Source organism: Myotis myotis, unplaced genomic scaffold, assembly GCF_014108235.1.
Source record: "Myotis myotis isolate mMyoMyo1 unplaced genomic scaffold, mMyoMyo1.p scaffold_m19_p_1, whole genome shotgun sequence".
In the NCBI taxonomy this organism is placed as follows: domain Eukaryota; kingdom Metazoa; phylum Chordata; class Mammalia; order Chiroptera; family Vespertilionidae; genus Myotis; species Myotis myotis.
In genome coordinates this window covers 179,534,440-179,557,282 of record NW_023416313.1, presented here as the reverse complement: position 1 = coordinate 179,557,282, position 22,843 = coordinate 179,534,440, and the positions used below count along the sequence as shown (strand labels likewise).

Below are 22,843 nucleotides of genomic sequence, written 5' to 3'. Positions count from 1 at the left end.
TTTAGCTTTTCCTTATCTATGAAGCTCTTTATGTGACCTTCAATTCTGAATGATAGCTTTGCTGGATAAAGTAATCTTCATTGTAGGTTCTTGGTGTTCATCACTTTGAATATTCCTTGCCACTCCCTTCTGGCCTGCATAGTTTCTGTTGAGAAATCAGCTGACAGTCGTATGGGTACTCCCTTATAGGTAACTGACTTTTTTTCTCTTGCTGCTTTTAAGATTCTCTCTTTGTCTTTTGCTCTTGGCATTTTAATTATGATGTGTCTTGGTGTGGTCCACTTTGGATTCCTTTTGTTTGGGGTTCTCTGCGCTTCCTGGACTTGTAGGTCTATTTCTTTCACCAGGAAGGGGAAGTTTTCTGTCATTATTTCTTCAAATAGGTTTTCAATATCTTGCTCTCTCTCTTCTTCTGGCACCCTTATAATTCGGATGTTGGTACGCTTGAAGCTGTCCCAGAGGCTCCTTACGCTATCTTTGTATTTTCGGATTCTTTTTTCATTTTGCCTTTCCGATTGGGTGTGTTTTGCTTCTTCATATTTCAAATCTTTGACTTGATTCTTGCGATCTTCTAGTCTGCTGTTAGAACTCTGCATAATATCCTTATTTCAGTCAGTGTATGCTTAATTTCTAGTTGGTCCTTTTTCATAACCTCGAGGGTCTCACTAGATTTCTTGAGGGTTTCACTAAATTTATTGGTGGTCTCACCAGACTTTTGAGGGTCTTACTAAATTTATCGGCGGTTTCTAGAAAGTTCTTGAAAAAACCTTAAAAGTGTGGTTTTGAACTCTATATCCAGTAGTTTGCTTTCCTCCATTTCTGTCATTTGTGACCTGTTTCTTTGTCTCCGCATTTTTTATGCTTCCCTGTGTTGGTAGAGTGGCTTTGTGTGCTAGGTGTCCTATAGGGCCCTGTGGCTCAGCCTCCCCAATTACCTGAGGTGAACACTCTTGGTGCACCCCTTTGTGGGCTTTGTGCACAGTCTTGTTGTAGGTAAGCCTTGATTATTGTAGGTATCACTGGGAGGAATTGACCTCCTGGCCAATTGGCTGTGAGAGTCAGCTGTGTCTGCAGTGGGAGAACTCCTGTGCTGAAGACACCCTTATGAGGCAAGACTTGCTTCAGTGGGGCTTTGGTGCTCACTGAGTCTGCCCCTTGAGTGTGCCCCTAATGGATCTGAGGAGTTGTAATTGGATGGTCCCACTCTGACCACTGGGTACACTGGCTCTTGGATCTAAGGAGGTGCCCTCATAGCTCCTGCCTGAGGCTACCCAGCAGTAGCTACGAGGAGGTCTGCAGATTCCCCTTCCTTGTTTGGGGTTTGGAGGTGCCCAGATGAGGCCCAGCTGTGAAGCAGTGCAAGCTGCTGTGGGGCCTTGGGCCTTCTCTTAGAAGTTCTAGGTCTGTCTGGCCCTGCTGCAGTTTTTTAGGTAATTTTCAGATTGCAAAGGGCCAGGGCATTCATATGCAAAAGCCTCTGCCACAACTTGGGTGGGGCAGGGTCTCAGGGAATCAACAGGGTGGAGCAAGCAGCTATGGCTGATCCTCAGCCCTGCCCTAAGGGGCCCCGTGTCTCAGTGTCCCGGTAATTGCTGCAAGCACCTCTGAGAGAAAGCCGCCCTCGGGTTCTGCCCACTGCCAGACAGTCCAGTTTCTCCCCATATGAGTCTGGCTCCCCAGAGACTCACCCGGAACTGGAGTTCAGAGCAGTCGGGGGCTTGTGACTCCCTCCCGATTGAAAAAGACAGCAGTGTCCTCAGTTGCCAGCCCTTGCCCTGTGCGCCTCTGTACCTCTGCACTTCCGCACCTCTTCTGAGTCTCAGTGTGCTTTTCTCTTTCCTTCTAGTAGAATTTCCACTCAGCCAGCCTTCCTGTGGTTCTGGATGATGTCTGTTTTGTCTTTTAGTTGTATTTTTGAATTTGTTGTGGGAGGCAGCAATTTCCGGTGTTTACCTATGTCGCCATCTTGGTTTCTCCCAAAAGATAGTATTCTTGGATCTGATACAAAAATCATGAGAACTAAGAGGTGGATAGGACAGATTAAACTGCCTGTGTAGCAGGAGCAGATTTATAATCCTAGAAGAGTGACAAGAGAATTTCTAGAAAAAGTAAAAATATTAACCAAAAGGTTCGTGATTTGGAAGAGATGGGGTAGAGAACATGGAGAATAACTTTGGAAATCACATGAATGAAAGGGAACAACAGAGGCAGAGAATGTGGGCGGCTTAGTGTAAAGAAGAGAGGAGTTAACCTGCAGTTGAGAAATTGGTTATGTTTACTTAGGCAACCCTATTACCTAGGAAAGGTCATGTAACATCTCACTCACAGTATCTATCTCCTATGGATAAGGTAGTTTTTTGAGAGAGGGGAACACATTTATATTTGTGTGTAGCTTTTGCTGCTGTTAATTAAAATGAATAATTCTGCATAGTTCACCTATATATGGCAGAACGGCAAGATGAAACCAGTTATCACATACAACCATCATGAAAGAAAACACACAGAAGAAAGTCAATGTAGAACTATAACTCTGAAAAAATCATTCTCATGGAATTCAAATAAGAGCTACTCAGAAATATCAATTGTGGTAGCATTCCGTGCACATTTTAAATCTGATTCATTTGTTTTTCTCTGTATATATGTGTATTTTAGCATTTTGAGGCAAGTATTGTGCAGTCCAAAAAGAAAACTCAGGTGGCATTTCATTGAGTTGTATTTACTTGCTTAGTACTTCTACCCTTACCTACCATATGCTTGGGCTAGTGCAAGGCATTGACATACAAATGTAATTGTCACTACCGTCAAACAGCCTTTGGGTTGTAGGGAAGACAGCCACATGGACAAAGAAAGTGTAATGGGAATGAAGTAGGACTATGAGGAAGGGATTCACTGTACTTTGAGTAATTTTACCCCCCTTCTCATTGCTTCTAAATGCTTATTAGAACTTTCTTGGCTTTTTAGTTATTCTTAAGATGTGTGTTAAGAAAAGTTCAGCATCTCTTAGCGTTTAAAATTCTGTCTTCATAACTTAAATCACAGGAACTGCAGTGCTAAAGAAGGTGGAAAATTTTCAGAGACTGGGTTATTATCCTTTAAATTTACCAGTTCTGAGCTGACTTAGTCTTTTTTTGGAAAGAGAAAGAATTCCACACCCCCCAGTACACAAAATACTTGTTAAACAGTTTTTATCTTAGATGCAGTCTACTACAGAAATAATCCATCTTCTTTCTTGGGCTTTCTTTCCTGACTCCTTTGGATAAATAAAACTTTGAATGTGCTTTGAGGTTCAAGGCCTTGGTAAGTGTGTGTGTGTGTGTGTGTGTGTGTGTGTGTGTGTGTGTGTGTGTGTTTAATAGGTAAATGGTAAAAGCTCAATTTCTGTGGCTAACTGCTCTTGCCTTTCCTCACCTTCCCTACCCCAACTCCCAGTACAAATTTGAGTTCATATTAGCAGCATATGTCTAGTGATATTCAAGTTCCCAAGAGGCCTCTGAACAAAATGATTGTAGAACATCTTTCATTATAGGAGACTCAAAGTAATCCTGATTTCTTAATTCTGGTTCTAGCTATTCTTCTTATTAAACCAGCATTTTGAACTGATTCATATCGTAGAGGCATTTTTCAGAGTCAGAAAAATCAGAGGGATTCTGTCCTTAAAAGAGAAACATGTGTATTGTCTCATATCTTTGTCTTAATGCATTGTTTTTATGGAGTTATTTCCTGAGTTTTAAAGGCTTTGCTTTCATTTTCCCTTTTCAGTTTTTCCTATGGAATATCATCCTGTTTATCTGCCTATTCTTTCTATTTTCTTGTTAAATAGATTTGTTTAATATTATTGATGATAATTCCCCATGTATTAGTAATTCCCTGATTCTCTCAAACACTAAAGAACATTCAATAGTTGTGCAGGAAGCCACTGCCATTGATGGGACCAAGGATAGTTTAATTTTGGAGAAAAACTATTCTATTGTCTTTAAAAATTAAAAAACAACTATAAACAAAAGAAAGGAATTGCCAAGGTCATTATGCCCTTAAAGGTTTTCTCCAGCCCTGACTTTAGAAGACAGTTATCACCAAGATATGCTTATTTTTTCATAGAATTTTAATGTAGAAGTTATTTTTTTACATCCAGATATTAATATAGGTATGGGACTTTGAAATTGCTTCACAGCTAGGTAATTTAGTTTTTCAAAAAAATGAAAGGCTAATTATTAGGCAGTAATGTGATCAAATTACCAAAAGCTTCAAGATGGTTCTATTTCAGTTCTCAGCCTGATGTGCATTTAAAAATATCTCTACTTAGAGTAGTTACTGTTCATAATGCATTATGGAATCTTTTTAGGTAACAGATTGGGTGATAAAGAAGCCATTATCCTTGATTTGGTCTGTTTCACCCAAATTTATGACAGACTGAAAATTAGCTGTAGTATTGTATACCTTCCTATTTTATTCAACTTAATATATGTGGGAGCCATATGTCCAGCAGGATTTATGTTATTGATGGAGGGAAAGGGTGTTTTATAGTACCCTGTGAAAATATACAAGGTAACGTGGGATATATCCTTGAATTTTGGGTTTATAAGAGATTTAATCTGTACCTAAAGGAAGTACAATTAAATCTATTATAAATCCTTCAAAATGGGAAAATTCAGAATTTACTTCTTTAATTTAGAAGGGAGAACTTATTAGTGGTTTGTTTCCAGAACAGATGAGAGATTATAAAACTAATTTGGTTTCTTCAAATGAATTGAAGAATTCAGTGCATATCCACCTGTTACCTCTGTTCACTTCATTTTCATTACTTCATAATTATTTGCAGGAAGTACCTTGTTTACCCCATGTGTAGTTGTATAGTTTGTGTTGCATTTAAGCCTTTGCCCTCACACCCAGTCTTATTAAAGGATTTCATAGCATAATGCTAATTAATTAAAAATTTCTTAAGCAATGAATTAGAAATGGCTCTGCAAAAGAAGAATAAAATGTAAAATACAAGATTTCTGATTTAAATGCAACCCAGGTGATAATAATTACTGTGCCGTAATCTCTGACCCAAGAGACAGACTTTCTTTTATTTTTTGTGGGTTTTTTGTTTGTTTCTTAAAATATGTTTTTATTGATTTTATAGAGAATGGGAGAGGGAGAAAGAGAAACATCAATGATGGGAGAGAATGATTGGTTGGCTGCCTCCTGATCAAGCCCCAACCAGGCATGTGCCCTAACTGGGAATTGAACCAGGATCTCCTGGTCAGTGCTCAACCACTGAGCCACACCAGCTGGGGGCAGACAAATTCTCTTAGGGGCCTATATTGTGCTTCACCACCAGCACTGGCCACCATTTATGGGGAGTCATGCAAGAAACTAGGCGCAGAATGGAACTTGCGTGGGTGTTCTTCGGTACAAGTAGTTCTAATAAATTACAGCTGCAGCTCCCAGAAAGACTTCTATACTCAGCAGCACATTTTCTGTAATCTAAGAAACTCCAAATAAATCTTTTAAATAGCTTCAAAATGATTCCCTTCAAAAGGTACTGAGTCTAATTGTTCTGATGTGAAAGAACTTCTGAAAGAGAAGTTCAATTAGTGTTTTCTGAGTCCTCATAATATATTAGTCATAAAACAAAGCAATGCCCTTTATTTTTACCCTGTAGATACAGTGTTTTCCAGCTGAGCTTACACTTCAGAATCACCTTTGATGCTATGCTTACATCCACTACTAGGATTCTATTTTAGTAGGTTTGAAATGAAGTAAAAGCGTCTGTTTTTTAAAGTTTTAGAGACGTTTCTAATAGCCACACTTCCAGTTGAGTAACATTACCAGCTTATATTTGAATTTATACCACACCTATTCTATATACCATGTAAGCAACTCTCATTCATACTGGTTCTATGGCTTTACAAAGAGGAACTTAGAAAGTAGCTATAGTCAGAATTTTGGACGTAAAAGGGAACCATTCTAAACCTTTTCTCTTTACAGAGTCGGTAGCAGAACCAAATACTAGGTCCAAGACCGACTTGAACTCTTTCTGCACTAGCTTCTTGAGCCTAGTTCTTCTTTGAGAAAAGCTTCAAAGCCACTCAGTAATCTAGAAATTGTCTTGAGCATCCCAAAGCCTGCCAGGGTATTGTGAAGTCTCAGAGTATTTAATAAAAGGAACAGTAATGCAGCCAGCAGGAAGTTTTCACAGTTTTGAAGTTACTAGGCAGGAGTCATGGGTGATATAACGTATAGTTAGAAATTATAGTCATCACTCAGAATGCTTTTGTGACTTCTTTGTAAACATATAACTTTCTGACAAGAGATGCCTAGATTTCGTACTAACGATTATCAGGAACAAGGTGATCATTTGTCCTGTTTAAACTAATCCTTAAGCAGGAAGTCTAAGAAATTAGGTCAGTATTATATTTTTAAGCAGGCCTGACTTTTAGCTTACTTCAGAAGGAGGATATTGTGCCCAGATACACAGTTTAAACAACTAAAGGAATAATATACTTATTAATTATGAGTAAATTTGGCTATAAAAAAAAACCCCAATCAGTAATAGCCCAGTCAAGGTATAGAGATTGATTTTTCTTTTGGATTAAAAGAGTCCAGAGGGCCTTGCTGGTTTTGCTCAGTGGTTAGAATGTCTGTCCTCGGACCAATGGGTTGCAGGTTCAATTCCTGGTCAATCCCTGGCCCTGGTCAGGGTGAGTATTGGAGGCAACAAGTTGATGTGTCTCGCTCACATCAATGTTCCTCCTTCTTTCCTGCTCTCCCTCTCCTTTTCCCCCCTCTCTCCCTCTCTCCTTTTCCACTCTCCAAAGATCAATGGAAAAAAATACCCTCGGGTGAGGATTTTTTTAAAAATTCCAGAGGGAAGGGAAGTCCACCATTGTTATGGTTACTTCATAGCCATCAGGAGCTCGGGTTCTTTTATTTATTTTTTATTTTATTTTAGAGATAGGAAAGGGGAGAGAGAGACAGACACAATGATGTGAGAGAGAAACATTGACCAGTTGCCTCCCGTATATGCCCAGACCGGGGATAGAACCCACAACCTTTTGGTGTATGGAATGACACTCCAAACAACTGAGCCACCCAGCCAGGGCTGTTTCATCCACTCTTGGCACTAACTTATATCCTTAAAGTGTCTGATAGTTCTAGCTGGCTTCTGGAGCTTCAGCCATCATCGAAGGGGCATAGCTCCAACTTGAGTCATCTTCTTTGAAAGAGCTTTTCTAGAACCACCTCATTCAACAATTTCTGCTTCCATCTCACCTGTCATTCCTATTATCAAGAGAGGCTGGAAAGATATGTATAACTGGGAAGGTTGTTATTCACTATAATTAGGAATTCTGTTATTAAGAAAGAAGAGAGTAGCTATTGGGCAGGTGACTAACATCTGCTACAGCATGTTTTTCAAGAATATAATACTTTAAATATTAGGAAAACCAAATTTTAGTGACATCAAAAACTATTATTCAGAATATAAATTTAAAAGATCTCCTGCCCTGGCTGGTGTGGCTCATTTGGTTGAGCATCATCCATGCACCCAAAGGTTGCTGCTTTGATTCCCAGTCAGGCACATGGCTTGATCCCTGGTCAGGGTGCACAGGGGAGGCAGCGATTTGATGTTTCTCTCTCCCTCTCTCTAACTTTCACTCTAAAACCAATAAAAATACATTTTAAAATAACCCCAAACTACCATCTACCATGTATTTGGTTAATAAAAGCAATACGTCTCCATGATAGAGTTCTGTTTTGGCTTTCTCGGCAGGACTCGTTGGGAACAGCTGTTAGGTTTTGTATATTTTAAATAAATGAAAGAATGAGTTCTTCAAAACAACAGGGGAAAAAGATTTTTCAAATAAAATTCTGTTTCCTTTTGGAGATAGGAAGAATCAAAACAAGCACAAAGACAATTCAATGGACATTTATGGAACTAGCAGGAGCAGAATATACTATATTAGATGATTTGAGGTAGGAATGAATTTATGAAAACACTCATTGTTTAGTATTTAGATGGAACAAGGTAGACTGATGCAGTACATTAAATAGTTTAACATATATATTATAGCTAACTCCAGATACATAAGACTTATCCTGGAGAGAATGATGGGCACAGTGCGTTAAAACTTTAAGTAGTAGGTCGGGGCCCTCAGGTGCCAGCAGCTGGGTCGTGGTGCTCGCGGGCTGTGTCCGTCCCGTGCCTCGTCTCTCCCTGGAAGGGGAGGGGGCCTCGCTGCCGGTAGGAGCCGCTGCCGCAGTCCCGAGCTTGAAGTCGCTAAGACTTCTCCCAACCGTGTGTGCTGAGGAGACTCAGATGTTGGCCTCAGCTCCTAGGCTGAACTCCGCAGATTGGCCCATGAGAACTTCTGCACTGAGACAAAGGAGAGGACCTGAGAGAAAGCAACATCTATTATCCTGGGCTTGGCAACAAGGGAGAGGACAGGCAGTGGAAATCCTGCAATCTGAAAAGCAGACTGAAAGGTGACAAAGAAGCTGAAGATGGGTGGTGGAGAGAGGTATAACATTCCAGCCCCTCAATCTAGAAATGTTAGTAAGAACCAACAACTTAATAGACAGAAGACCAAGGATCAAAATTCCCAGATGAAGATGGTTCATAAGAAAAAAGAAAGAGGACATACTTATAACACATCAGCAGCTGCATGGCAGGCCATGCAAAATGGGGGGAAGAACAAAAACTTTCCAAATAATCAAAATTGGAACTCCAATTTATCAAGTCCCAGCTTGCTTTTTAAGTCTCAAACGAATCAGAACTATGCTGGAGCCAAATTTAGTGAGCCGCCATCACCAAGTGTGCTTCCTAAACCACCAAGCCACTGGGTTCCTGTTTCCTTTAATCCTTCTGATAAGGAAATAATGACATTTCAACTGAAAACCTTACTTAAGGTACAGGTATAAAATAAGATAAAGTACTAATGTTTAAACTGAGTAATATTTAAGGGTAGTTGACAGTTGTTTCACACCAAATTCAATACTCAGTAATTAATCTGTGTTAAACCCTGCTAATTATTGTAGAAAATACAGACTTCATCTTGTTTTGTGTTGCTGTGCACTGTGATGTAATGGTAATATCAGTGCCACTTAAAATAACTAAGTTACTGATAATTGTACTTATATCAAGTATTCTCAATTGAGTAACTTTTAAGCAAAACTACTCTAGATTTGGAGAATGTTAAAGGAATCAACTTTTTAAACTCTTGCTTGTTGGGGGTAAAGTAATGATTAAACCGAATGGTGGTGAATGTGGAAGGGGCAGTAGAAGCTATTTAGAATGAGACTATCCTCCATTGGCCCCGTTATATGCAGTGGATAGGTAACTGCAACAAATGTGCCATTTTTTATAGAAAGTTATTTGGTGGTCACAGAGTAACTTTTAAAATGACATTTTTGTATTATAGCACTGCATAGGCTATTCTGATAGTGACTGGCCTCAAATCATCCCTGCAAAGCTTGCTTAAAGTAGGGAGTTGTATAATGTGAAAGTACCTAGGAAAGAGCCATGTAAATACATGTAATATACTTGTAGCATATGTAAAGTTTTACCATTCATCTTAACGAAAATAAGAGTATTTTTAGTATGAATTCACTAATGTAAGACCATGGACTCTTTTTTACACTATGGCCTAATTTTAAAGGTCCAAAATAAAGTTTGCCCTTGTGCTAAAGTGCCAGTGTATGTATAATTGATCTGGTTGTAAACTATATTTCAAAGTAAATCAGTGTCACTGTTTTATATAACTGAAAAGGTTTTAAAGCTTCTAAAACACTTCCTATTTGTAAAAGATGTGAAATGCAGTATGGGACTATTTTAATTGTTATTCTTAAGCCCAAAGATAAGCTTGCTAAAGGTCTATCCAACCTTAAAAATTCATATTGGCTTTGAATATTTTTAACCTATGATACAAGTATATTTAATCATGCCAGTGTTTCGTCACCATTAAGAGCAACCAGGGGACCACTTATGCAAAACATGATTTATTGCATAATATCTTGATAACATGTTTGACCTACTTTAAAAATAAATGCTAAGGATGTTAACCAAATAGTAAATTAAAAATGTGTGAAGATCAATTAAAATTCTGTTTGTAGCCCAGCTGGTGTGGCTCAGTGGTTGAGCATTGACCCACAGACCAGGTGGTCACCAGTAAGATTCTGGGTGATCCCAGTGGTGAGTGGACAGGAGGTGGCCGATGTTTCCCTTTCTAAAATCAATAAAAACATTAAAATAAAAAAATAAAAAAAAACAAACAAAAAACTTTAAGTAGTAGATATTGTATTAGTTCATTTGGGCTGTTATATCAGAATACCACACATACTGGATGGCTTATAAACACAGAAATTTATTTCTCACAGTTCCAGAAGTTGGAAGTCCAAGATCAGGGTGCCAACGTGGTTAGTTAGGTTCTGGTGAAGGCCCTCTTCTGTGTTGCAGACTGAATAGGTAAAGGATCTCTAAGGGGTCTCTTTCATAAAGGTATTTGTAGGTAAAAACAAGCAGTAATCTGCATCATATGCAACTATAGGCTATGGTATACATAAATGTGTAAGATGGAAGTGTTTGTGCTCTGTGAGACCAGATTTTTAAAATGTTCTGGGCCTCATTCATAATCACTGTTCACATGGTGCTATCTAACAACATATTTATTCACTGTATACCTCACGTTTACAGTACACTTTCTTATCAAGTTGCCACTTAGGTAAGAAAGTCTAGATTTTGGCTTCGTATAGCTATGAATTTTAAATCTGGGGAAAACCTAGCCTTGTATTCCCCACCCCCCCTTTTCCTTTTATAATTACTTATCAGTAACCAAACCTTGTCTGTTGACTTTGCTCCAACTAATAGAAAACAGGAAACTACAGAGCCTCCCTGTGAGAAGAGGGCCAGGCTGTACCCTCTGTGACCTCACCCCTTCAGTTTGATTTGATTTGTCCTCGAGGAAACAATTGTAAACAGCTTCACATGTGGCTTTGGCAGTAGGCATAGGAAATGCAAATCAAACCAACTAATGCAGCAGGGTCTGTTAGTCTGGCCTTTTGAGCAAGCCATTTTTGAACCTATTATGATAGTACACTTTTGGGCATCCTTGGGGAAGAATAGTTTACACTCTGATCAAGTAATGGATCAGGAACCCTTCTCGGTCTTATATAGCAGTAGATATGCCGTTTGCACTCTGGTATTAAATAACTGCTTATTTGAACTTAATTGTGCAATGACTTAGCTGTTCCCACCCTTTATTACAGTGGTTCTCAACCTTCTGGCCCTTTAAATACAGTTCCTCATGTTGTGACCCAACCATAAAATTATTTTCGTTGCTACTTCATAACTGTAATGTTGCTACTGTTATGAATTGTAATGTAAATATCTGATATGCAGGATGGTCTTAGGCGACCCCTGTGAAAGGGTCGTTCGACTGCCAAAGGGGTTGCGACCCACAGGTTGAGAACCACTGCTTTATTCGTTCCCTTTGACGCTGTTGTGCTCAGTTTAGTTCTCCAGTAGGGATTATGAAAGAAAATGGAAATCTCACAAATTGTACTTTCTTTATAACTCAGTGCTGATACAGCTGTCATATTTTGGTTTTTGTATTCTCCATTCTGCACCCACTTCCCCTCTGCTTTCAGGTGAAGGTCTCCCACAGGTATATTACTTTGGACCGTGTGGGAAATACAATGCCATGGTGCTGGAGCTCCTCGGCCCCAGCTTGGAGGACTTGTTTGACCTCTGTGACCGAACTTTTACTTTGAAGACTGTGTTAATGATAGCCATCCAGTTGGTAAGTTGACATTGCTATTCTGCAAACGGATAGTCATCCCCACCCCCCAACACATCCTTTTGTCCCTTTTGGTGATTGACCAGATGTAGTGGCATCTAGTGAATGTGCACTCACAGGCTTGATAGTGCATTCCGGGGCAAAAAGGACTAACCCAGAAGAGTCAGGCTGCATATGCTCTTTGATCTGTTTTAAGAATTTGCACTTTGGAACCGTGCCCTTCCCTTATCTGAAGTGGAAGAATATAATTTAGGTTAGAAAGAAAGAGGGTGATTAGGTGAAGTTGTACAAATGCAAATAATTTCTCAGATGTTTTATTTATAGGTTTAAACACGACTGTAAGGTTTTGTCATGTCCTCCCCTCTCCCCTTACTGTCGCATCCAGGAAGAGCTTGGAGATGTAATCCACTGCCCTAACTATTAAGATTCCAAAATTGTGTGACCAAGAACCTGCCTTAGTTCTCTGGCCTTCACTTCTCACAGAATGACATAGCTAAGGAGGCAGCTCTCTCAGCTCCTACCAAATTACACACCATTACCAGTTTGAGCAGTTAAGATAGTTCCTTTGAGAAGTCTGTCAGCCCCTCAGAGGAGGATGCAAATACATCTTTATTGGACTAAGGTGGTAATGGTCTCCTCCACTTTACAGCAAAAACTTGGAAATGTTGGAAAATTGACTTTATATTTTGAACCCAAAATTCAAATGTCCATGCTTCCCTTTCTGTATTAAGTAAGTAGAAAAGCTTTGTAGCTAGAAATGAACTTAATGAAATTTGAAATACTTTTGTGATTATTATTTTAGGATAATTTTACTTTCATATATAAATCGTACCTTTACCTTTGCTACTAATTAGCTCTGTGATATCAGTCCAGTATTAACTTCTCTGGGCCTCACTTGCCTTAGTTCCACAACTGAGAGAGCTGAACTGGGGAGTCCTATTCAGCTGAGAGGAAGGTGTGGGCAGGATGTGAATGTGGCAGTGGCACTGTCTTCAAAGGCTGCCAACGTAGTTTGATGCACTGTCTCTGCATAGATACTTCTTGCCTCTCAAATGCTTACTTTCTGAAATAACATAAAAACACTTAATTCCATTTACCATTTGCAAATTGTAACATTATGAGGCTTAGCTGACCTGTACTACCCCACTCTTTTATCTGGATATTTGTTATGTGAATATTAGTATCAGAAAATATTTTCTGGTGGAAAAGAGTGAAGTGACTCTGGGTGGTGAAGAAGAAATTAGTTTTATTTTCCTTTCAGTAAGTAAAACCTTGGCTGATAAAGCAAATGTTTTCATGTATTTTTTCAGTAGACTTGTTTAGAGTATTTACATCATTGTTTTTTCTCTTTCAGCTTTCTCGAATGGAATATGTGCACTCAAAGAATCTCATTTATCGAGATGTCAAGCCAGAGAACTTCCTGATTGGCCGGCAAGGCAATAAGAAAGAGCATGTTATACACATTATAGACTTTGGACTGGCTAAGGAATACATAGACCCTGAAACCAAAAAACATATACCTTATAGGGAACACAAAAGTTTAACTGGAACTGCAAGATATATGTCTATCAACACGCATCTTGGCAAAGGTGTGTTTACCTTGAACAGGGCAGCTTTTTAAAACAACTTTTTATTCTAATAATACTTTGTCCCCATTGTGCATTACAACTTGTGATTCTTATTGCTTCACATGGTAAGTGGGTTTTTTTTTTTTTTTAAATATATTTTATTGATTTTTTACAGAGAGGAAGGGAGAGAGATAGAGAGTTAGAAATATCGATGAGAGAGAAACATTGATCAGCTGCCTTCTGCACATCTCCTACTGGGGATGTGCCCGCAACCGAGGTACATGCCCTTGACCGGAATCAAACCTGGGACCCTTCAGTCCGCAGGCTGACGCTCTATCCACTGAGCCAAACAGGTTTCGGCAGTAAGTGGATTTTTATACTTGAGAACTTAAGATGGTAAGTTAATGACTTTCCTGAGTATCCTGTTGGACAACTTAAGGATTTTAATTCTTTATACAGTTGGCCCTTGAAAAACATGGATTTGACTTCACAGATCCACTTATATGGGTTTTTTTCTATGAACACTGTAAATGTATTTTCTTTATAATTTTCTTAATTTCTTTGCTATAGCTTACTTCATTGTAAGAATATAACATATAATACATATAACATAAATATGTGTTAATTAACTATGTTACTGGTAAAACTTCTAGTCAACAGTAAGTTATTAGTAGTTAGGTTTTTGGGGAGTCAAAAGTTATATATAGATTTTTTAAAAAAATTCTTTATTAGTTAAGGTATTACAAATGTGTCCTCATCCCCCCTGTTAAACCCCCACCCTTCCCCCCACCCCCCCATATATAGATTTTTGACTGCAAGCAACCGGCATCCTTAACCCCGTATCCCAGGGTCAGCCTTGCTATGTTTCCAAATGTTTAATTTTTTAGCAGTGTGGGTAATAGACTTACTGTATTAAGGTGGTGGTATTGGAATAAGTTTAGTGATGAGTTTGGTATGGATGACCTTGTATATGACATCTGCTTTGGGGAAGAGTGCTTCACTAAAACATGAATTAGTCTTCTGTTCACCGTGCATAATTCCATGAATAATTCTTTAAGGAAGGGGTTATGTCTTATTCAGTGAAAATATATTTGCTTTTCCATGAATCTTACATTTTATACATGATAGTTTGCACAAATATTTCATAATGCTCTAATCAAGGCAAAAGGCCTTATTTGTGAGAAGAAATGGTCCAGAGGAGAATTTTTGTGAGAGAAGCCTAAAGAAGAGTGGAAGCCAACTCAGCAGGGTCCTGGGCCTCCCCAGCTTCTCCAGAAAAGCTTTCCTTTTTATATGTTTTATATGTTGTTCTTTCATGGAAGATTCTGTTTGGAGACAAGTTCCACAGTGATTGAAAAAAAAAATGTTTGGAAATCACCACCCTAGAGAGTAGACATATAAATGGAATATTATCAAGTTTCATAATCATAGACATAGCTAATTATATCAGGTGTTTAAATATTAATGAACTGTGGTACACTAATAAGAATTTTTTTCACTAATATGTATTTTACAGACTAAGATAAATAGCTACAAAGTTGCCTTATAAACTGTACAGGTATTCAGGTAATGAATTAGTATTAGCGAAAATTAAAATGACATTACAAAGTAGTGTGATACAACTTTAGTTGAAATCATGAATGCTGTCAGAATTTTTTCAGTAACCACATGGAAATCCTCATTTAACTAAATGTAATACTTTAAAATTAGACTAGAATCTCTGCTACTTATTATCAGTGTCACTTTGGATAATTTTCTTAATCTCCCTGAAACCTTTCTGTAAAATAAGACTAATATTTCACAAGGATGCTTTGAAGATTGAATGGGTGATATATGTAACACAGGTCTCTTGCATAGTGCTCAATATTTCCTTCTTTCTTTTTACAAGGAGACAGACTGTGTTGTAAATAGTAAAGTCATAATTGCTTGGTTTTACTGAGACTGGAAATTATTGTTCCAGTGTGTGCTTCCTGGGCTCAGCAATTTGTGTTCTGCCTTTATTATTCTTGTCAGGAAAGGCAAGTACAGACAAGGGGAGGAGTGGGTATGTGTTATATTTGTATAAGGTTAAGAAAAATGGATACAAATCTTGGCTTTTTCATTTAAAACTATGTGATTTTGGTCCAGTAACCTTCCTCCCTTCAGCCTCAGTTATCTTAATCTATGAAATGGGTATGATAAACTTTATATTATAGGTTTGTGTGAGAAAATGCATATAAAGTGTTTAACCTAGTGTCTGATAATAGTAAAGACTCTGTAATGGTAATTACCACTTATTTATTCAACAAAATGTTTTAAGCATCCACTTTTGTCAGACTAGGTTTCTTCATTCTTGGTGTAGCCATTTCTATTGGAACTTAGAGTTTATCTCCAAACTTTGACTTCCTAGTTCCACAGTTTTTCAGGTCCAGTTCAACCTGTCACCATATTTTATCCTTACAGTACCGCAGAGAATACATATAGAAGGTTGCCAAATGCCCTTTAAACTCTGACCAGGGTCTCAAGGAACTTTGTCCTATTAGTATTAGCAAAGAGTAAAAATGACATTATAAAGTAGTGTGATATAACTTGAGTTGAAATCATGAATGATAAAGCCCTAAACTTGATTCTGATAAATAAACACATAAATTTTTAAATGTGTAGCATCCTTTATGTTGTAATGAAGAAAAAGGGAAGTGTATTTCCAAATGACTTGGAGAGAATTGCCAATAATTTTGTGAGGAAAGATGCTTCCTAAACCTGATCTTGCCACATGAGATTAGCCACGTTCCCCACTGAGCGAGCCCTGGTTAAGGCAGCCCATTTAGTAGTCTTTAATCATTGAAGTTAGGATGAGAACACTGGGTAATCCAGCCCCTTTCCTACAACAGAATGTATTTGACCTAAAATCAAGGATGTGATGCTTGTAAACTAAGCTCATCTTTCTGATTGGTTGAAAGCAAGCCTTTATTGTGTGGAAACATTTTATGTCCTACTGGTCTCACTGGCATTGAAATCTTTCTTCTTTAAAATGCAAATATCTTGCATGAATAAATAAGGGCGTGTGAGAATACTGACTTGAATATAGAATGTTCAAAGAAATAGGGAAATAAAGCATGGCTCTGGTTTTCACTTTTTTTTTCTTGAAAGGTCCTAATGGCTTAAATTATCATAGGTTATTTTAGAGCTGGAAAATGACTTTTCAGATTACCTCCGCGGTCAACAAACTGCGGCTCACGAGCCACACGCAGCTCTTTGGCCCCTTGAGTGTGGCTCTTCCACAAAATACCACGTGCGGGCAAGCACATACTGTGCGATTGAAACTTTGTGGCCCATGCACAGAAGTCAGTATTTTGTGGAAGAGCCACACTCAGGGGCCAAAGAGCCGCATGTGGCTCGCGAGCCCACAGTTTGCCGACCACTGACTAAGTCAACCACTTTATTTTCAAATGAGGAAATTTAGGCCCAAAGTAGATGACTTGATCATGCTGAATTTCACATGGATTAAATAAATGGAAAGGATGGGTCAAGAGCTAGATGACTTGACTCAGAACTATTGTTTGAGGAGAACCAAGATGGCGGCATAGGTTAACGCCGGAGTTTGCCGCCTTGAACAACTACTTCAAAAGTGAAACTAAAAAACGGAACGGACATCACCCAGAACCACAGGAACGCTGGCTGAGTGGAAGTCCTACAACTAGGAGGAAAGAGAAACGCATAGGGACACTCAGAGGAGGCGCAGTGCTGAAGTCAAATTCTGAGGTGCGGAGTGCGCGGAGCGGGCTGGCGGCGGAGGGCGCGGTTGGTGTTTTCAATCGGGAGGGAGTCGCAGACTCTGAGCTCCAGATCCGGGCGAGTCTTTAGGGACCCAGACTCAAACGGGAGAAGCGGGACTGTCTGGCTTCGGTCAGAGCGAGTGCAGCTTTCTCTCCGAGCTTTGCAGCGGGTGCTGGGACTCAGAGAGGCAGAGCCCCTGGGGACAGGACTGAGAGCCGCCATAACTGCTCTCTCCGGCCCACCCTGTTGATCCTGTGCGACCCGCCCCGCCCAAGCCCTGCACAGAGGCATTTGCCGGATAGCCTCAGGCAAAGGCTAGATTAGCACCTCCCTAGAGGACAGAAGTTCTCTCACTGCAGACACAGCTGATTCTCATAGCCACTTGGCCTGGAGGTCAAACCCTCCCTGGTATTAGCTACAACAATCAAGGCTTAACTACAAGACTGCGCACAAAGACCACTAGGGGGTGCACCAAGGAAGCATAACAAAATGCGGAGACAAAGAAACAGGACAAAATTGTCAATGGAAGATATAGAGTTCAGAACCACACTTTTAAGGTCTCTCAAGAACTGTTTAGAAGCCGCCGATAAACTTAATGAGATCTACAAGAAAACTAATGAGACCCTCGATGTTATATTGGGGAACCAACTAGAAATTAAGCATACACAGACTGAAATAACGAATATTATACAGACTCCCGACAGCAGACCAGAGGAGCGCAAGAATCAAGTCAATGATTTGAAATGCGAGGAAGCAAAAAACACCCAACCGGAAAAGCAAAATGAAAAAAGAATCCAAAAATGCGAGGATAGTGTAAGGAGCCTCTGGGACAGCTTCAAGCGTACCAACATCAGATTTATAGGGGTGCCAGAAGATGAGAGAGACCAAGATATTGAAAACCTATTTGAAGAAATAATGGCAGAAAACTTCCCCCACCTGGTGAAAGAAATGGACTTACAGGTCCAAGAAGCGCGGAGAACCCCAAACAAAAGGAATCCAAAGAGGACCACACCAAGACACATCATAATTAAAATGCCAAGAGCAAAAGATAAAGAGAGAATCTTAAAAACAGCAAGAGAAAGAAACTCAGTTACCTACAAGGGAATACCCATACGACTGTCAGCTGATTTCTCAACAGAAACTTTGCAGGCCAGAAGGGAATGGCAAGAAATATTCAAAGTGATGAATACCAAGAACCTACAATGAAGATTACTTTATCCAGCAAAGCTATCATTCAGAATTGAAGGTCAGATAAAGAGCTTCACAGATAAGGAAAAGCTAAAGGAGTTCATCACCACCAAACCAGGATTATATGAAATGCTGAAAGGTATCCTTTAAGAAGAGGAAGAGGAAGAAAAAGGTAAAGATACAAATTATGAACAACAAATATGCATCTATCAACAAGTGAATCTAAGAATCAAGTGAATAAATAATCTGATGAACAGAATGAACTGGTGATTATAATAGAATCAGGGACATAGAAAGGGAATGGACTGACTATTCTTGGCGGGGAAATGGGTGTGGGAGATGCGGGAAGAGACTGGACAAAAATCGTGCACCTATGGATGAGGACAGTGGGTGGGGAGTGAGGGCGGAGGGTGGGGCGGAACTGGGAGGAGGGGCGTTATGGGGGGGGGGGAAAGAGGAACAAATGTAATAATCTGAAAAATAAAGATTTAATTAAAAAAAAAAAAAACTTGGGAAAAGAGAACTATTGTTTTTCCTATTATCCCATATTCCACAGCTATTTTTCATGGTTCTCAGTTTTTGAAAATTACTTATTCCAGTGGGCTTAATGTTTGTTTATTTTTTTATCTCATTTTTATAATGAATGGTCTTTGCTGTGAAAAAGTCTTTTTCTGTAGGGCTGATCAATATTGAAAATGTGGAGAGTTTCGCCCTCTTGTGCTCAACTAACTAAAGTGCAGCCATTTATCCAGTGAATTTTTTTATTACCAAGGGGCCTCTTGTTACAGGAAGTGAATATAAAAATGGAGAGCTGATGAGTAGGTGTGATGTAGTGTGAGAAACTGCAGGGTGTGATTTCTCTATCTGCCCTGATTTCTGGGAGGCCTCGATTGAACCTGCCTCTTCTTTTTTTAATTTGTTTTATCTTTAAGTTCTGTTAACAAACTGCTTTTGCGTAATGGCTTTTTGTTTTCAATTGCGAATAAAATTTATTGCAAACTTCAGGCAAGCCGAGTAGACAAAAGCTCCTGGTTTATTTTATTCTTTTTAAGATCATTTCAATTGATGTACTCAATCTTATGTTATTTTTATATCTTATCAGGGTGCCTTTAGTGACCACCTTTCCAAAAACCTCCTTCCCATTAGTGACCCCCTTTCCTAAAGCCTCCTTCAAACAGTAAAAATTAGAAAGTTTCCTTTTCTTTGTTTTTCTCTTTTAAGGAGTACTATTCACTCTTTTTCATGCAAATTTCCCATGATTGGTGGCAGCATTTAAACAGGTTGTGCTGTGGTATTTTGAGTTAGTTGAATAGCTTTCCCAGCCTCCTTGACTCCTGTGTTTTACTTTCTGCACAGTGAAAGCACAGTCAAATTTAAGATAGCCCCTTAGTCTTGCTTCTGTAATTTTTTTTATAAAGCCCTAAACTTGATTCTGAAAAATAAACACATAAAATGTCTGAGATGAACCATAATTGGCAAATTAGAAATGGAGGTATATACTACTTAAATTCAGTCTGACAACCAAAGGTGGTATAGGATGTTTTCTGAGATGAAGTTATAATTTTTTATTAATTATTCTACAGTTCTTTACCATTTTAATCATTACAGTTAAAAGAAAGAAAAAAACCAGCAATTTGTCTTATATATATATATATGCTCCCAGAATGCAGGAATCCTATAAGGTGCCATACAGGGCACCTTATTAATCAGTTTTAAATTTTTCTTAAGGTAGTTATAGAACATAGTACAAATAGAATGGAGCTGAGAGATTATACATTGATGTTCTATTGTATGAAGTTAAAATTTGATATTAATTTTTATGACAAAAAGCACTAGCCATGCATGCTAGGCAGTCTGCAGCTTGTGTCTTCACAGGCCTACCCAAAATGGATGGTTTCAACAGCTTTAGCTGCTAGTCTGCTGCTCACCTCTGATGGTAACAAAGGATAATTATAGCCCATACACTGAAAATAAGATATCTTACTTTCAGGAAGCTGACAGCATTGAATGAGGGGTGGTTACTCACTGTTTAGTAATTTGGACTTGATTTTAGTTTAGGATTTGCTCTTTTCTCTTAATACGTCTAGGTAGAGGAGCACACATTGTTTTTCTGTCTTGATCTAAAATACTATCCCTGATTTAGATAATTAATAAGCGAGACTTTCCAGAGCAGAAGAGTTACTGAACGGACTGCTTGGTTTTGAGGGCCTTTCTACTTTATTAACTATAAATGTAATGTGTGATCTGTCTTCCCTTTTAGAGCAAAGCCGGAGGGACGATTTGGAAGCTCTGGGCCATATGTTCATGTATTTCCTTCGAGGCAGCCTGCCCTGGCAAGGACTCAAGGTATCCTTGAAAGTGCTCAGTGGAGGACTTTGTTTCAGTACTCAGTTGGTAATGAAGGGGTTGCTGATTTGATGTCTGCAAGAAGCACAAAGAGGATGATTGGCTAGAGAGATGAGAAGCAAGGACTGGTTACATTAGTCTATGTTGTAAATACTCACCTGGGCTTTGGAAGCTCTGTTTTGCTCCCATTTGTCTTCTTCCCCATCTGAATCCTTCTTCCTTGTTTTTGGATTTTCCATAATCTCTTCCCTTGTTCCCTCCCAGCCTTGGCAGTGCTGCTTTCCTTTCTGTCAGTATGCCTCCTCCACTACCATTATGTAGCAAGATGAGTGTTCCCAATGTGTTGGGGAATTTCTGGAACAAATTGGTGACAGCAGCTGCTACACATTTTACCAGCAAGGCCAGCAGGGCTGGGTGTGTCCCTAAGGGGAACTGGAAATATTTGTTCATCCTATATAAGTTGAGTGCTCACCTAAACAAAAACAAAAATCCAGGTTTAATGTTGCTGTTCAAGTGTTTTATTGAATAAATGCCTATGCAGACAATAGTCATTCCTTGTGAACCATGTAGTTTAAATAGCCTTCTTTTGGTAGGTGTCAATACAGTACATTTCTATTAGAGTTAATTATCTATAATAATAAAAGCATAATATGCTAATTAAACGGGATGTCCTTCCGAACGACCTTCCAGATGAAGCAGGGGCTGCGAGGGAAGCCTGGGTCCCGGGTGCCAGAGGGAAGCTGGTGCCAGCAGCTAGGAGAAGGAAGGCCTACTCTTGCATGAATTTCATGCATCGGGCCTCTAGTTAATTATAAATATAACCATTATAATGACTGTGCTTTTGGCTGTAGACAAGACAATGCTAAGCTTCTCTAACCCATGCTAAATCCCATTAGTTAGCTAAATGTGAGATATATTTTTGAGCTGTAAATTATATCAACATTGGCTCAGTGGATAGAGCATTGGCCTGCGGACTAAAGGGTCCCAGGTTCGATTCCTGTCAAGGACACATGCCTGGGTTGCAGGCTCGATCACCAGTAGGGGGCATGCAGGAGGCTGCTGATTGATGATTCTCTTTCATCATTGATACTTCTCTCTCTACCTTTCCCTGCCTCTGAAATCATTAAAAAATATATTTTAAAAAATTATATCAATGTGTTAGTATGGAAAGAAACGTAATCAGCAGCTTTGGATACTTCACCACCCCAAGAGGGCAGAATGGTTGGTTTTGCTGTGTCCTAGAACATGGTCCTGAAAAGTAAGGTTTCTACTTCCCTTTGGGAAGATATTTCTTTTCCCTTAACTTCCTCTAACATCTCCTCCATGGTCTTCCAGTCATATATATCTTCATTAATATTGACAGTTGTCAAATAGTTTCACATCCTATTTGCTCATTATGTAGCCAAACAATGCATTCATATGCTAGTATGTATTTTATTAATTGCTTCTTGAAACTTTCTCACAGCCCATGAATCATTTTAGTGATAGTTATAGATCTAAAATTTTTCCAATTTACTTTAGAACATTATTGCTTAAAGCTGGGTACAGCAGGCTAGGTAGAGCCTCAAGAGACTGCCTTGAGACCACATTATCAGTCCAAGCTCCAGGAGCCTTCTGTCTATAGTCCTGAGCAAACCAGACTTGTCTGCTTTGTGCCACTGACATATATCAAACCTATCTGTTAGCCATGCTTATATCATAGATACATTTTTTCCCTCTGGAACCTCACTGTAGAAACACATTGTTTTCTATTTCTTATTTTTTTGTGTGTGTTTTTTTTTTTTCAGTAAGTATGATATAGAGCCATTTATCTATCTGTCCCCACTTGGATTTAGGAGTATTTTTAATCTTATCATAGAGCTGATCTAAGGAGGGGAATACTGAATCATTTTTTTTTAATTGATTCCAGCCCTAACCGGTTTGGCTCAGTGGATAGAGCGTCAGCCTGCGGACTCAAGGGTCCCAGGTTCGATTCCAGTCAAGGGCATGTACCTTGGTTGCGGGCACAACCCCAGTAGGGAGTGTGCAGGAGGCAGCTGATTGATGTTTCTAACTCTCTATCCCTCTCCCTTCCTCTCTGTAGAAAATATCAATAAAATATATTTAAAAAATAAATAAATAAAATTGATTCCAGAGAGAGGAAGAGGGAGAGAGAGAAACATCTACTGGTTGTTTCCTGCACATGGATTGAACCCACAATCTGGTCAT

At 39.1% G+C, this 22,843-nt stretch overlaps 2 protein-coding genes across 12 annotated transcripts in view; both read left to right on the top strand.

Annotated features, from left to right (window-relative positions):
* Window positions 1–22,843, top strand: part of CSNK1G1 (casein kinase 1 gamma 1) — a 159,037-nt gene that overhangs the window by 98,250 nt on the left and 37,944 nt on the right. For all 11 annotated transcript variants that reach the window (XR_004966851.1, XR_004966863.1, XR_004966868.1 and 8 more), the window contains 3 exons: window positions 11,629–11,780; window positions 13,132–13,366; window positions 20,550–20,635. Coding sequence is in view for 8 of the 11 variants with exons in the window: in XM_036304334.1 (XP_036160227.1) it covers window positions 11,629–11,780; window positions 13,132–13,366; window positions 20,550–20,635 (473 nt within the window). In the remaining 3 variants the exon portion in view is untranslated. The remainder of the gene's footprint in view (window positions 1–11,628; window positions 11,781–13,131; window positions 13,367–20,549; window positions 20,636–22,843) is intronic.
* LOC118653702 (proline-rich nuclear receptor coactivator 2) lies at window positions 8,134–10,240 on the top strand. Its single transcript, XM_036304389.1, has one exon. It carries the CDS (start codon window positions 8,488–8,490, stop codon window positions 8,902–8,904), a length of 417 nt encoding a protein of 138 aa, XP_036160282.1. The 5' UTR covers window positions 8,134–8,487; the 3' UTR covers window positions 8,905–10,240.

Bases quoted from the DNA above. Each gene is read 5' to 3' on its own strand.
- LOC118653702 (XM_036304389.1), top strand. From the start codon at position 8,488: ATGGGTGGTGGAGAGAGGTATAACATTCCAGCCCCTCAATCTAGAAAT.